This window comes from Ambystoma mexicanum, chromosome 12, assembly GCF_040938575.1.
Source record: "Ambystoma mexicanum isolate Mex_15411 chromosome 12, UKY_AmexF1_1, whole genome shotgun sequence".
NCBI lineage: Eukaryota > Metazoa > Chordata > Amphibia > Caudata > Ambystomatidae > Ambystoma > Ambystoma mexicanum.
The window spans coordinates 621354147-621369168 of record NC_090936.1 but is presented as its reverse complement, the minus strand read 5'-3'; the positions used below and the strand labels follow the sequence as shown (position 1 = coordinate 621369168).

The 15022-nt window shown below is 42.0% G+C and overlaps 1 protein-coding gene across 3 annotated transcripts in view; it reads right to left on the bottom strand.

Moving 5' to 3' along the window:
• LOC138513920 (uncharacterized) overlaps positions 1-15022 on the bottom strand; it is a 290696-nt gene that overhangs the window by 214377 nt on the left and 61297 nt on the right. For all 3 annotated transcript variants that reach the window (XM_069629069.1, XM_069629070.1, XM_069629071.1), the window contains exon 2: positions 7129-7695. In XM_069629069.1, the coding sequence (XP_069485170.1) occupies positions 7129-7695 (567 nt within the window). The remainder of the gene's footprint in view (positions 1-7128; positions 7696-15022) is intronic.

Below are 15022 nucleotides of genomic sequence, written 5' to 3'. Positions count from 1 at the left end.
CTTCCTAAATAGAGGCCTTGGCCGGGTGAATCAAGGCCTTTACCACCTTCTGTGGGCCTGTGGCCTTCACCTTGGGGGGTGGGGGGTCACCGCTTCACTCCACCGCGGTCGGATCCTTAGAGCTCAACCGGGGCCTCACCAGAAGCTTTGCTGCGTTCTTGGCCTTCCTCTTCCCTGAGCCAGAGCGTTGGCTCGTGGTTGATGGCGCTGGGGAGGATGCGCCCTGCCTGGCAGCCGAGGAGCCTGACCGTTCGGCGCTCCCGGTGCCCGCAGACTTGCGGTGCTTTGCCTTCTGTTGGGCCCCCGTTGCCGGGGCGCCCTCACAGGATTTAGAAGACCGCTCGGACTTCTTCTCACTTGACGGGCTCTTTCCTTCCAGCCAGTAGGAGAGACGAAAGTGTCGGTCCTTGATGGTCCGTTCCGACATGTTCCTGCAAAATGCAGCCCTTCTCCACGTGCGTTGTGTCCTCATGAAGGCAGTAGAGACATTTCGAGTGCTCGTCCTCCTTGAACACATTCTGCAGCTGGCATCCAGGGCAAACCCTGAACAGCTTTCCGGGCGTCGAGCTGCCTTTCTCCTGGGCCATGTTGAGTAGGCCGCAGAAACTCCTGGACTCCTCCAAGAAGCGTAACTCGAATGAAATCTTCACCCTTGAGGGGCGTAGAAAAATCTGAAACAGATCCCCGTTAATCGGATGTAGAGACGATGGAGCTTGAGGCTCCATTTGACCGAAAAATGAGAAATTCTCTATGAAAAAAAGCACGAAAACGCAGCAAAAGCTCGAGAGCTAAACACAAAGACTCCCAACACTTGAGCATGTAGTAAAAATCTGAGGATGGCTGCCAGAGGCGGGGCTTAGGGAGAGGGCAGTCATTGGCTGGGGGCAGTATGACACAGACCAGCGATTGGTTACTACTAAGAAAGACAGATCAGAAACAAAACTGATACTGATTTTTTCTTTACCGAGGATTCCCGGCCTGACGACGGGGAATATTCATGAGCATGTGAATCCATGCCAGACCCCATCCTGGAGAAGGTTTTTAATTTCATGCTGGCAATAACGCATATTGATTGTCACTTCACAGATATTGTTATCAGGAGGGTTAAAAGATGGTACTTGGAAGGTTCTCTAGGGAGTTCCTCTTGGGAACGGGAGTACTTGTTCCCAAAGGCAGGAGTCACTCCTGGTGAGAACATCTAGGGAGGGTATTGCGGAGCAGGCTCGCCTTCCAAGCTTCACAGAGAGGTGTGGGGATGCTCCCCTTGGAGAAAAGGGAGGAATTCCCAAGATTCCCGACGGTACCCTTAGCGCAAGCGATAGCTCCAGACATTAGGTGTCACCTGGCGATAGTCTACCAATATTTTGAGAATCATTTAGGAGAATAGGGAAGCCTGGGCTAGGGTGATGGAAGATCACATGGAGGTCGAGTTTCCATGATGAATCCTGCAGAGTCATCACTAAATTCCAGCCTAAAGTCTCCTCCCATGTGACCAGGGGAGGCAGTGTGAGAAACCTGAAGGTGTCTCCCTAGCTAGTCCCCGGGCATCTGTCATCCAGGTGGCCAGGACACAGCCATCACTATTGGATCCAGTTCCTGGGGTGGACCAGTGAGGGAGAATCACCTGGATGGGGGTCCTTTGGGAATAGGAGTGGGTCACTGAAGGGTGAGACGCAGTATCCCCTTTCTTTCAACACCCTTTCCCCATCCTATGACATAGGATATTCCAAAACACTAGCCCCCCGCCCCCTTTTCCGATACAGTTTTGCACAACACCAAAGACAACAGACTAACACCAGAGCCGTTTCCCTGACAGGTCCCAATGCAAGGGTCAGGCAAAGACAGGCAATTGACCAGAAAGCACACACATCGGATGGCCCTTTCCCTTACCCACAGGGATAAAAGGTGGAGCATGAGAGCAGAGGACAAGCAAGACAGACCACACAACTTGAGCGCTAACACAGCACGGCAGTGCAAAAGGAGCCGAAAGACGGCAAATACCGAGAGGGTGACAAGGGGAGAAGTAACCCTGGCCTTTCTTATCAAGGCCTGTGAAACCTCCACAGATGAAAGCATAAGACCGTGAACAAAGGCCAGTGTGTGTCGCAGCAGATGTCAATGGTACATGAGACCGTCCTCCACTGATAGCCAAGACAGGAAGAGACGCTGGTCTCCGTGGTACCAACCTTGACTCGAAGGAGAAGAAAGCGTCAGTTCATCACAGCTGGTGTGTCGAGAAGTAGCAGACCGATAATTTGAACTTTGGAAAGCTGAACTTTGGAAAGCTGAAAGGAGCTTTTGAGAAAGTGAGGAGAAAGCCTGCAACAGAGACGTCCGGCACCACGTGGGTGCTCAAGCAGAAAACTCTGGGCGATTACCCGAAGGTAGAGACTACCATAACCAGAAGGCCTTGCGAAGAGGCAAAGATAGGTCAAAGTGGTCATACAGGGGTCTCGTATAATCCTCTGTACCGTTAAGTCTTTGACCGACAGATGCTTGTGGAGAAGGGGAAGTTAATCCTGCATGGTGAAGTTGGCAAGCGTGAACCCGGTGGAGGGATGCTAACGAGAAGGGACGAAGTCTAAAGTCCCATAGTGAAGTGTTTGGTAAAAGTTAGCAAGAGCGAACCCAGCAGAGGAAAGCCGACAACTAAGGGCAAGGCCCGATGAACTGTTTAAAAAGACATTGAAACCCATGAATGCAAGAAAAGCCACTGTGATTGCAAAGGAGGGAGGCGAACGTAAAAGAGGTCCGAGCCCAAAAGAGGGAGATCCAAGGGTGGAAAGTTATTACCCAAAGTGCATTGAAAAGGAACTGTCTAAACGATTGGTAGAATACGATTTGGTGAAGGGTCTACATACGGAAGAGGGGAGCCCAGGTGTGAAGCGGTCACCCAAAGTATATGTGAAACAGAACTTTTTGTTTTTTTGTTGAATGCATTAGGCCCTTAAAGGCAAGAGACTTTTATTGAAAGGAGACCTAACCATCGAAGAACCTGATAGCGGAAACAGAACTGTTAGCTCGTGCGGAGAAGGCTCTAGTGTGTGCTGTGCTCCAAGGTCCCACCTTGTCCCGTGCTGAAAACGTGGGGAAGGGAGACCCCGGGAAATGACATCCCGACTTATTATTTGTGAAACCTTATCCCACACACTTTTTGTAATTAATTGTAAGGAATTGGCAATAGGTTTTTTTCGTAGTACAGGCCCTTTTATTTTGACACACCGCCACAAGTACTGCCTTATTTTTTTCATTTGATGGTCGACGCTTGCTCCCATCTTAGGTTTAGAATAGGCGTGTTTCCACCCTGCACTTAAAGTTTAATAAACACCCTTGAACTGTGATCACTTGTGTCTGTCTTTACCGTTGCCATCATGAGTTCCTTACAGCAGCCGCTACCTGATCCTAACCCTGTGGGTGGTATCAGGGAAGATCACATGGGAGGAGACGGCTGTCATGGGGAAGTGGTAACTCTGTTAGGAGGGATGCAGTATTCATCCTCTACCAAGAATGACATTTCTTAATGTCCAACTATCTAATGGCATGTTGTCACTGCATGATTCCCTCCCCTGGAATTGAATTGATTCCCCCATTGAATGGAACCTCGTAATGCTACTATAGCAGGTACTTTTTCAGCAGTAATGCTTGCTGGTATGCTTATTAACGCATACTTAGATGCTTCATTAATGAAGGTCTTTCTTGATAATTGATGTATGGATTGATTTCCTGGTGTTACTTGGTTTAGCTGACTTAGTGAGTGTTTTTATGTTGCTATTAATAGTGTTAAAAAAAAGTAACCCCTCAGGACACAAGTGTTTGGACACAGAATATAAGCTGGAACAGAATATCCACTGATGAATGTCTGACTTAAATGGTCTTTTGACAGAAACATGTTGGGTTTGGTGTAAACACAACAAATATACCTACGCGATTTTACATGTTGGTGCTCTTGTTTTTTAAGTCAACTGTTCAATGGTGTTTTTCTAATGTGCATTGTGGTTTGTAATGTGTTCGTATTCTGACCTGGGTATAGGATTCTAATCAAAAGAAATAGTTTTTTTTTTAAACTGTATTACATTTTCTATTGTGTATCGAATGAAATAAAATACAAGTGTATATTTTATACTGAATACATTTTTTGTATATTGTTTTTGTGAAAAAAGTAGTGTGTCACCATTTAAAGAAAGGGTATTGTGTTTTGACTTTCTTGATTGATAAAAAAGAAATGTTGATGCCATCACCTTGTTTTGATAAACTGCTGCATTTCATAAGTGATAGTTGAAACAGTCCTGACTAAAAAAAAAATCTTTTGATGAAGAGCTGCTTACAAGTGATTGGCCTTTTGAGAAAAGAATACTTTAGACTATATGAATTTATGTTTGGAGGAGAAGGTTTCTGTTATCTAAAGCAGGAGGTATTTGGAAGAAAAAGATGTTTGTTTTTCCAAACGGGAACTTGTGAAAACATTAACAATTGCTTTGATTTGTGACCAAACCTTTGGGAGAGAGACAGACACTTTGCCAAGTGAAAGGAGACATTGAATGAAAAAGACTTTCTATGATACATCGAATGGACCATTGTTACTATACAGGACTTTCTTGAAATTGAACTTTGTTCTGAATATTCCTAAATTGCACCAGTGGAAGGGAATGCAACCTTGGTCACAAGGACTACTGCTTATACATTTTGAGCTCAACATTGTAGGTTATTTTGTGGGATTGAGGAAAGCCAACCAAACCTTGTATTTTATTTTGTTGTATATAGAAGTCTGAGGGTTGGATACTTTATGGACACTAGGTCATTTTTCTTTAGCCTTAGTTTGTTAGGCATGGATATCCTTGTTAGGTCAGGGAAAGATAGGGGTTTCTTTCATCCTTTTTATTTAATAAAAATAGCAAGTTGTGAACAAACTATACCTGTGTGTAACCTTCTCAGGGTTTCCAACCTCTCACAGTAAGCTTCAAGGACCACCCTGTGACTAGGAACCCCCACCCCGAGTGACTCACATGCAACCATTTCTTTCTAACCAAAAGTAAAACAATGTGTCACTGTCATGAGGTTCTTTGACCAAAGTATCACACTGTACTGTTCCTGTTTAGTGAGTATGAGAAAAGCATACACAACTGCTGCAATAGCTGTATCTAGCATAGCAATGTGGGAACTGGTATGACAATTTTCTGGGAGCAGTATAGAAACTGTCAATTTAATGTGGGCTTACCTAGGTATTGCCATACATAGGCATGAGGGTGAAGCTGAACATATGAGGCTGAATATATGCACAAAAGGTAAAAGCTGTGCATATGAAATATGCATGCAGGTGAGGCTTAGACTATAGGTAAACCTGGGTATATGAAGCTGTTCTCGTACACGATATCTGTACATGGGTATGTGTAATGTTATGTTCTGTTACGTTACTGTACTTTTGTACTGCATCGAATCACTGCCGTAGTAGTTTCAAAGTGCTGAAGTGCGGGCGTGGTGTGCCCCTGCTCGGGGTAAACAGACCGGAGTCTGCTGAGAAGAAGAACATGAGCACAGGTGAAGTAAAAGGGAGTGAAAGTGGGAAGGCAGTTTGCAGACGCAGGAAGGGAGTTGAGAAGTTTTAAATACTTGTATTATTATTATTAGGGATGTGTGTTCATACATTATATATGGACCATCTTCTAGATCAGGTATTTGCAACCTGCGGCTCTCCAAATATTTTGGGCTACAGCTCCCATGACCTCTCAACATCGATTATGCTAGTCAAGACTGAAGGGAGTTGAAATCCAAAATATCTGGAGAGCCAAAGGTAGCAGACCCCTGTTCTAGAAAGAGGCAACAGAAGAGTAGGCGCTGAGCCAATAGACTCACTGGGATTCGTAAGCAGTTTTAGAGTATTACAAGATAGAGATTGAGTAGTGCTCAGTGTGCAAGAGGCTCAAGAGCATGTTCGGGAAATCTTGGTATATATGCAGGATAAATATACCTGCAGTGTCTATTTATGGTACCAAAGGTAAATTCTCAAATAATAATTTTGGGGATGTTAAGCCAATGCAGAAGGCAGCCGGATCCAAGAGTAGGATACACGATTGGTGAATGTTGTTGGTAACAAAAGACAAAGAAGTGGGTTGGACAGAATTAATAAAGAAGATACGACCGTCTGGCCTTAGATGTAAACCGTGTTTGTGTTCTGCATAGCGCTTCTTGCCACACAGTAAGGCTACCTCACAGCAGTGACTCTTACAGTCTTCAAGCCAACTTCGTAAGCACCACTTACCCAAAGAGCAGCATTGAAGGGCCGCTCCGCTTCGAACAGCAAGTTCTTTAGTAGGGAAAAATGGATGGCCCTGAAGTCACTTCCAGTTTAGGGTGGCTTTAATTATGCAGGTTCCCTGCTGAGGATACAGCCCTAAGGCTGCTGTATGAGCAGTCATTGTGCCATGTCAGCAAACCTTTGAGGACTCCTGGGCTGTGGTTAAGACTGCGTGCCTCTCGGGCAGATGCTGGGCACCTCTGGGAATAATCTGCATATAAACCACTTCTTTCCAATGCCTTCACTCAGTTGCAGTTGTCTAGTTAGGTTACATGGTGGCAGAAGGAACAAACCCAGATAGCTCTGGGAAAACAGCAGAGTTTACTGGACAACCAGCCCCTTCCACAGCACTGAACGGTTTTCAGGCCCCATATGAGGACATATTGATATTGTTTCACATGAACCTGGGGTGGGGTGCAGAGCATGGGCATACATTGCTAGTACTCAGCCTGTAAAGGTATTCCCGACATACAATGGCAGTGTGTTGGCTAGCAGTGCTGAGCCTACGCATATTAAGTTTTTCCTGGCATTTGTTGACTGTAAATTCCAATAGCACTGCCCATAGGAAGGTTTTCTTGGTATATAATGACTGGGCATAAAAGAAGAATTCAGAAATATGAAGGTGTTCCTGACATTCATGGTCAAACATGGGAAGGTGTCACATCAGACAGAGTACTTCATGAAAATATCAAGTGAGGTTTGTGACGTTCCAAAAGGGCCTTGGGTGATCACTCATACCTCATTACTAAGTTGTCCTCTCACCCTACGCAAAATAAAATAGAGTCTCTCTACCTTTGCAACAGAAACATCTCATAGCAGAGAAAACAACATCTTACCTTGTGTCCCTTGCTCCGATTCCTGGACTGATGCACCAAAATCAGAAATAACATCTTCATATGCAACAACACCTCCCGTAGAATACTCCTCAATCAGCTGAACGATGACATCGAGGGATGATGCAGGGCGATTACTTAACCACTCCCCGGCTTCCTCCGGTAGGATCTGGATGAACTGCTCCACTATGATCAGTTCTACAATTTCTTCAGAACTACGGATACCTGGTTTGAGCCACTTCCTGCCCAAGCCGCTCAGCTGAAGAGCCACAGCTTGTGGCCTTGTTCCTGTTGTAAACTTGAGACTGCGGAATTTCTTCCGGTAGCTTTCCTCACTCATACCCACATGCTCGAGGATGGCATCTTTCAATTGATCATAATCCTCAGTAATTTGGCACGGCAATGCTTGGAAAATGGCCAGAGCCTCACCAGAAAGCAATGGAGCAAGATGCATTGGCCAGTCCTTCTTAGGCCACAGAGCTTCCTCTGCAGCATGCTCAAACTCACCTAGGAAGTCTTCTAGGCCACTCTGAGGCTGCATCTGCCTCGGAGCCTGGGGTAGCTCCAACCCTAGGAAAAAAGAAAGTCAACTTTTTGGGTTATATATTTGAATGACGTCCGTTTTATTTTCAACTGTTATATAATTTGGCATTCATTTTAGGATTGTGCACAAGAGTTGTTAGTTTTGCCTTTAGATGGAGGGTTGTTTTTGGATATTGAACAACTTTTATCCGATTACAAATGATTCACTTCTGTTGATTGCAAGCTGCAATTTAATCTTAGGATGTAGTTAATGGTGAAACAAATTGCAGTTTTTACAACATTTTGTTTTAATTATTTTGTATTTTAACTTTAAATAAACAATTGTTCAACTTTATTCTGGTCAGAAAATTCCACCTGCCAATTTTTGTTGAATTGAATTTAGATGTTAATGTTGAAAACACATTTTACCCTCCGAGTGGCATAGTTACCCACCCACATCCTCATCACAACCCCATTAAAATGTCATCAGATCCACACCAAAGCCACATTAATCACATTACAGCCACATGCACACCTTCAATCTAAATTACACTACATCACATTCACAGATAAAGAACAATCACACCTTCATCATGGCTACAACCACATCTAAATCACAACAACATCAAACCTCACCATAACCACACCCACACCCCAACTACATCTTCATCACAACAACAATCACTTCTCAACCACATACACAGAACAAACATCTACATCATACCATCATTCCAGCTACAAACTCATGTTACCCACATCCACTTTACAATCACATGGACATCAAAATTCCCATCCCCACCACAACCACATCCTCATCACAATCACATAATATTCACATCACATCCATATCAGAACCACATCATTTTATGTGTATCCCAGATCACCATTTCCACTTGCGTGTGTGTCCACTTTAGATCAGATTTACTTGTGTTTCAAACCCATTTCAGGGATCGAAATTAAGATTTGATAAGCATGAGCTAAAAACAGATACTGGGTCTCCAGCATTAACCAGGTACTAGAGACTGAGGAATCAGGAGCCAACACATAGCTTTACACAAATCTAGCTTCCACATAAGATGCAGACATATCACTATGTCCATTGTTGATGACCCCTTATGTTTTAAAATGTCATAGATGTGTTCTAAAGTTTATTTATAGATTGTCACAAATGTAGAGTTAAACCCACATAGTTGCGTTTCATCAGTATTGGTTGGCATGGGGAGCCAAATGTAGCTCCTAGTAGCCGTTTGTGTCAAGTTAACCAGGCTTGTCTAGGCCACAAACAGGAGCAGAATTGCTCTCCGCCCTCCTCAATTTCGAACCCTGCATGGTCTCCACTTTGGGTCTGATGACGCAAGAACGCTGGGCCTGAAGACTGCTCAGTGCTGTACAAAAGGGGATGTTTTCCCCAAAGTTATCTGGGTTCCCCCGCCTGCCGCCTGATGACCTAATTCACCAACTGCAGCTCAGGGAAGTGGTTGGAAAGCAGTGGTTCATATGTAGAGAATTCCCAGAGGAGCCCACTAACCACCTAAGAGGGAACCAGTCTCCACAACGCCCCAGGAATCCTAAAATGTTTGCTGGCTAGGCCCAATGACGGCTCTAGCTGTAGCCTTAGAGCTGTATCCTCAGTAGGGAACCTGCATATTGAAAGCCACACTAACCTGCACGTGTCACCAGGGTCACTCGCTTATCCCTACAATTCGCCTCACCATTCAAGGGCTGAGGGGATTATTAGCACGGATCTTTGGGCACACTGGTGTTTAGGTTGTTGGCTTGCAGCCTGAAATATTCCATCGCCACTCATCAATCTTGTGAACTGGCCTTGTGGTGGCTGATAGCATGTGAGTCATGAGTATGTTATAGTCTTATGGTAACTTCAATTAACAAAAGAGGCCACCTGAACAATAAAGGAAAGCAGCAGCTGCATTCTCAGACACATTTTCAGAATATAAAATGATCCCAACCGCCTTTCGGAGTGCCACACTTGCGACATATTCTAGAACGTATCCACAGATCCACTACAGCCCGTCAAACCATTTTGTTCTCCAACTAGATTCATCTTCATACAGAGAAACTTTTGTCCTACTGGCTTGGTAGTCCGAAATTACTATTCAGAAGTTTACCCTGTGGAGAAAATGTAAAAGGTAATCTTGGGTCAAAAGGCCACAACAGTTTAACAGAACAGCTGGAGCACATCTTGTGCCCAAAACGCAGACAAACAATACATGTTGTTAATTACCTATTGCCGCTCTAAACTGCTTCACATATACAATTATTTTGAAGCGAAACACATTCAGAACAGATGTTTTCTGTAATCCCTCTTCATGGTCCACATTGTTGGACCCACATGCACCCAAGCTATTGCAAAATTTAACGTTTCCCCTTCTACACCACCCGATCCCCAAGTCAGTTGCATTGCACCCACCTTCCCATCCCCTTATCTTCTCCCTAATCGTTTCACTCTACAGACAAACGTCTGGATACCTAAGGTGGGGACACAGTACACCAACCTTGAGACAATCTGGGTGCTCCATGACCACCAAGTGCCTGGGGGATTTGGTAGAGAATAAAAGCTTCGTAAAATAACATACCATCAACATCACAATCACACCTATCCACATTCACCGGACAACTGTAATCATAAACGCACATCACAGCCACATACATAAAAAGCTCATCTCAAACACTTCTGTCACAATGCCATCCACCTCAAGTCATCATCCCCAACCACATTCTTATCCCATCCACATCCCAACCTCAAAATTAAGACCAACTGCATTACATTAACCTCAAAACCACACCCTCATCACAACATTCCAATCGCATTCCATATGGCAACCACATCCAATTCACAACCTCATCCAATGGCTACCACATCGAGAGCTTTATAATTACAATGCCACAAACATAAAACAACCACATCATTAGGTCTAAACCACAACTTCATCATACATTTCCATATCTAAAACACAATCACATCCATATCAACCATGTGCACATTCTAATACTTAAATACAGTACAATACATACACGCTTTATTGCCATGCCTAAACAAGATACCCGTTTTACCACCAAAGCTGGGGATTGTAATCTAGATCCCACAGGGGAGGCAGCAAACATTTTATGTCTAGCTATTATGAGCGCTTTAGCTCTCTGCTAGAACTATTGAAGAAACATATTACAGGGGCTCAGTGACAGCCTGCTTATCTGTGATGCAGAACAAGTGCATCCCGATGAAAGCTCTGTTACAGCAACAGCCATTTGGGAGTAGCCAGTGGAACTGCAAGTGGGGGGAAAGAACTGATGAAAGTTACTTTAAAGAGGTGATTTCCCTGCTGCGTGGAAACACTGCATGTTCTGTTGCATTCCACTGCTTTTTCTCTTGTTTGGCCACAATATGCTTGCACACATACCACCGCTAATAGTCATAGTATAAAGACTTCCATCAGGAGGGCTAGAAATCCTTTTACTATGTGTATTAGTGTTTTTCTGCGTTTGTTTATATATCTGGAGTAGTGGCTACAACACCAACTCATTTAATCAATTAACATTGTGGTAGTACAACAAATCCTCACTAGTATACAAAGTTTCTATTGCCAATATAAACATTTTTATAGACAGTGAACAAAACATGTCTCAACTACTAAGCAACAATTCAAAATTCACAATCATTTAAATTACAATGCACACAAACACCAATCATTTGACACATTAGTCCAAATAAATAAGAAAGATTATCTTTGTATACCCATATTAGAAATGTAGAGCCTCAATACAAGATCATTTTAAAGAAGATACATTTTCAATTAAGGAATATCAACCATCATATACACATCAGAGACCTATAAGTTTCAGTCCTCCATCTTCAATTCTAGACATTTGTCAGGGAAATACAAATTTGAATCACAATATGTGCAGAAAATGTCTAAATACGATACTTGTAAACGTTTTCAAAAGTTTATGAATTAAAACATTCCTTTCAGAAGTTCATTACTACGATTATTTAGCTTTAGTCTTCTGTATGTTCTGTACTTCCTTTTCAGCACCACTGTAAATAATTCAACAATATGTTTATATATCTACACATTGTTAGTTACAGGTACATCAACACTTAAATATATTTCATTTTTACCAAACATACCTTTCATAGTTTTCATCTTTTTTGTGTCAAGGAGTAAATCCACCAATCCTATTAACATATGAAAGTAGACAGGCTATTTTCTTGGCTAAAACATACAATGTACAATTCAGTAGAACCTAATTGCCTCTGAGGTCCACTATTACTGCATTTCAAAAATGCTATAATGTACCTCACGATTTGTCAGTGACCTGTATTTTGGTTCACATGATTTTTAGTTAATAATAACTACAAAGATCAGCGTTAATCTAATAAATTCTTGAATCCTCCTTTAATTCCAGATAACATCCAGCTCAGTTTGAATCAATATTCTCAGGGCTGGTGGATTCCTTTAAGAAAGATAAAGAACTTTCAAATTACTACAATTCACTTACGTTTGTTTGGACGGTTGAAAAGTCCTGTTTAAACTGTTCTCTTCCTTATGTTTCAGGCTTACTTTGGCAGTAAATAAAAAAAATAAAAAAAATATCAGAAACAAAAGGGCACAAGGCAGTATGTTATGGTGCTACTTCGTCCAGTAGGTGTGTGTTGATGTTATGCATAGGACACGTAAAGGCAGACATCTTGGAATAGGGTGATTAATTTTGCTACATATTATAATGAGTCGTGAAGGTGTTACTTTAGGATGAAAAGACATTAATCTTAAGCGGTGAGCCTGTAATGAGTACCGGCAGCCATCTTAGTCTAGCAATGCCCGTTTCACTTTATATTGTGCTAAAAAGACATTAAACGTAGTTGTAAACTTAACAATCACCCACTTCTAAGGAGATAATTAAAGAAAAGTATTGTACATAATACTCCACCTTCCGACTCGTCTTGTGCTAGTTTTTCTTAAATACTATCCAATTGATACAGGTACTAATTTTACAGTTTTTTTATTCTATTTGGTTGAAACAACCTTTTACAAAAATGATTCACAATTGAATTCTTCCTTTAAACAAACAAGCACAAAAGAAATTCAAGAAAAAGAAACACTACCAAAAATAAAGAAACAACATATAACCATCAACACAACACATAACAAAAATACCTCTAGTTATCACATATAAAACAATTTGTTACAAAGCAATATTTAAAATTAGACAGCGATAAAAATCAAAAAGAAAAGAATCTTTCCTGTAAAATTTACCTTTGTCCTAAACACTATTATAGATCACTATAGCATTACTCTACATTTCCAAACGACAGTCCTAAACGATAATTTCCTTATTTTTAAAGAACAGAAAAGAGGAGAGACCTACATAACATTTATGCATATTGAAAGTAGTTAATCGACAATATTGCACCTGGCGAGCACCTGCACAACTGCAATTGTTAAAGGATTATGGACACCAGCGATTAGATGGTCCCAGAACATTTCAGGTATGAAGTTAGCACTCTTAAAACCAAATCTAGAGAACAATCGAGGTCTGGCTTCTCCAGTTCCTTGAAGGAAAAACAAGGGAGGGTGGTGACCCTGTCTCTTAATGCCACAATAAGGTAAACAATGTGCCTGTCCTCAGAAGAAGGAGCAACTAAAACACCAGGCTAAAGCCTGTGTGTATGGGGATGGTGAACAGCCTAGAAGGGAATGAAGCCACGGTCAAAAAACAACCACTATGGAATAACGAAACCAATTTTATTATTAAATGTTACTAAAAACCTATATAAAATGACTTTGTTAAAAGAAGGAAGAAGAGATCTTCATACAAATTATAAGTAAACAGCAATAAATCAGCAGAACCAGACAGGGAGTCTGATATAACACAATAAGAACTATGGTGGGGTCAGTACGTGTATATTGTGTCTTGTGGACACTAGATGTACAAAATCAAGCACAAAAAAGTAGTAGAGCACTTAATCAAACCAGCTCTATCAGAGGCAAAACCTATTAGACATCTTAGGTTTACATTGTGAAAGTCAACATATGTTTCGGCTAATGGCAACAAAAAGAATCAGGCAATACACAAAAGTGTCTGTTGATGCAAATGTAGCCGTCTTCAGGACAGTCCATTAAGAGATGTTTCAAAGTTTGGGCTTTCGAATTCGAACATCTGTCACATAGCTTTTAAGCTAGATCGCCTTGTCCTCTTTGTGCCACGACTTCACCAGTTCCCTGTACATTTAGTCGGATTTTGAGGAAATTATTCCTTATTTTTCAGTCCGGAAATTTAACCAAATTCCTTGGAATGAAGCCAGATTCTTTTCTTCTACTATAAATTGATTGGATCTTGCTTTGGCCTGCACCAAGTCAATTGTTGTTATCCAATCCATTTCTGACAACTTTTTTTTATCAGAGTGTCCAGGTCTCTACTTGCCTTCGATAATTCACCAACGGCCCATTCTTCCGATTTACTTAATCTCTCCAAACCACCCCTCTCAGAATGCTCTCTAATGTCCCTGTATAGAGAGTTCTCCTGTGCAACTGAGATAAGCCTAAAGAGAGACATTAGTTTCTATTCTGCAATGCTTTTTAAGGATCTTAACCCTAGTTCGAATCTGAGAAGACCCATTGAAACACTCATGGGAAGATTGAGAACTTTCTTCCACACCGATCCCTCCCATTTCTGCCAATCTGTATGCCATAAGAGGGGTTTAGTTTCAAGCCCATAAAGTATTACTGGTATAACTTTTGCTTTATAAAACTAAATCAATGGAAGTATAGAGAATTTACAATATTTAACTAAAAAAAGAATTCATCTGGGCCAATAATGACATTTAATTTTGCAGATCCTTTTCCACCTTACAAATTGCAGGAGAGGCATATATTTTGAAGCCTAGATATAACAGCTCTTCTACTCTCTCGATTTGCTGCCCTCCTATCTCCCAATGACTGTAAGGAATTTTTTTACGGCTTTGTCTGAACACCAGAATCTTTGATTTTTTGTGATTAAGGGCTAAACCATTCTCCCTAGCGTAACTGTCCAGTCCATTTAGTAATATCTGCAGTCCCACAGGAGAGCAATCTAGAAGAACCACATCATCCGTGTATGCCAGCCAGTGAACTCTTGATCTTCCGATCACTGGACTGGCCAACGCACATGGTTTTAAGCAGTCCCCCACGTCTGCCAAATATAAATTGAAAAAACAGCGAGGCACCCAAACAACCCTGCCGAACCCCCCTTTCTACTCTAATAGACTCAGACAAATTACCTTCCTCATCGAGTCAGACTCTTATGGTATTGTCTTTGTGGAACTCAATCAGCATGGCGAGCAACTCCTCAGGAATATCCCAAGCTCTTAACTTTGCCCACA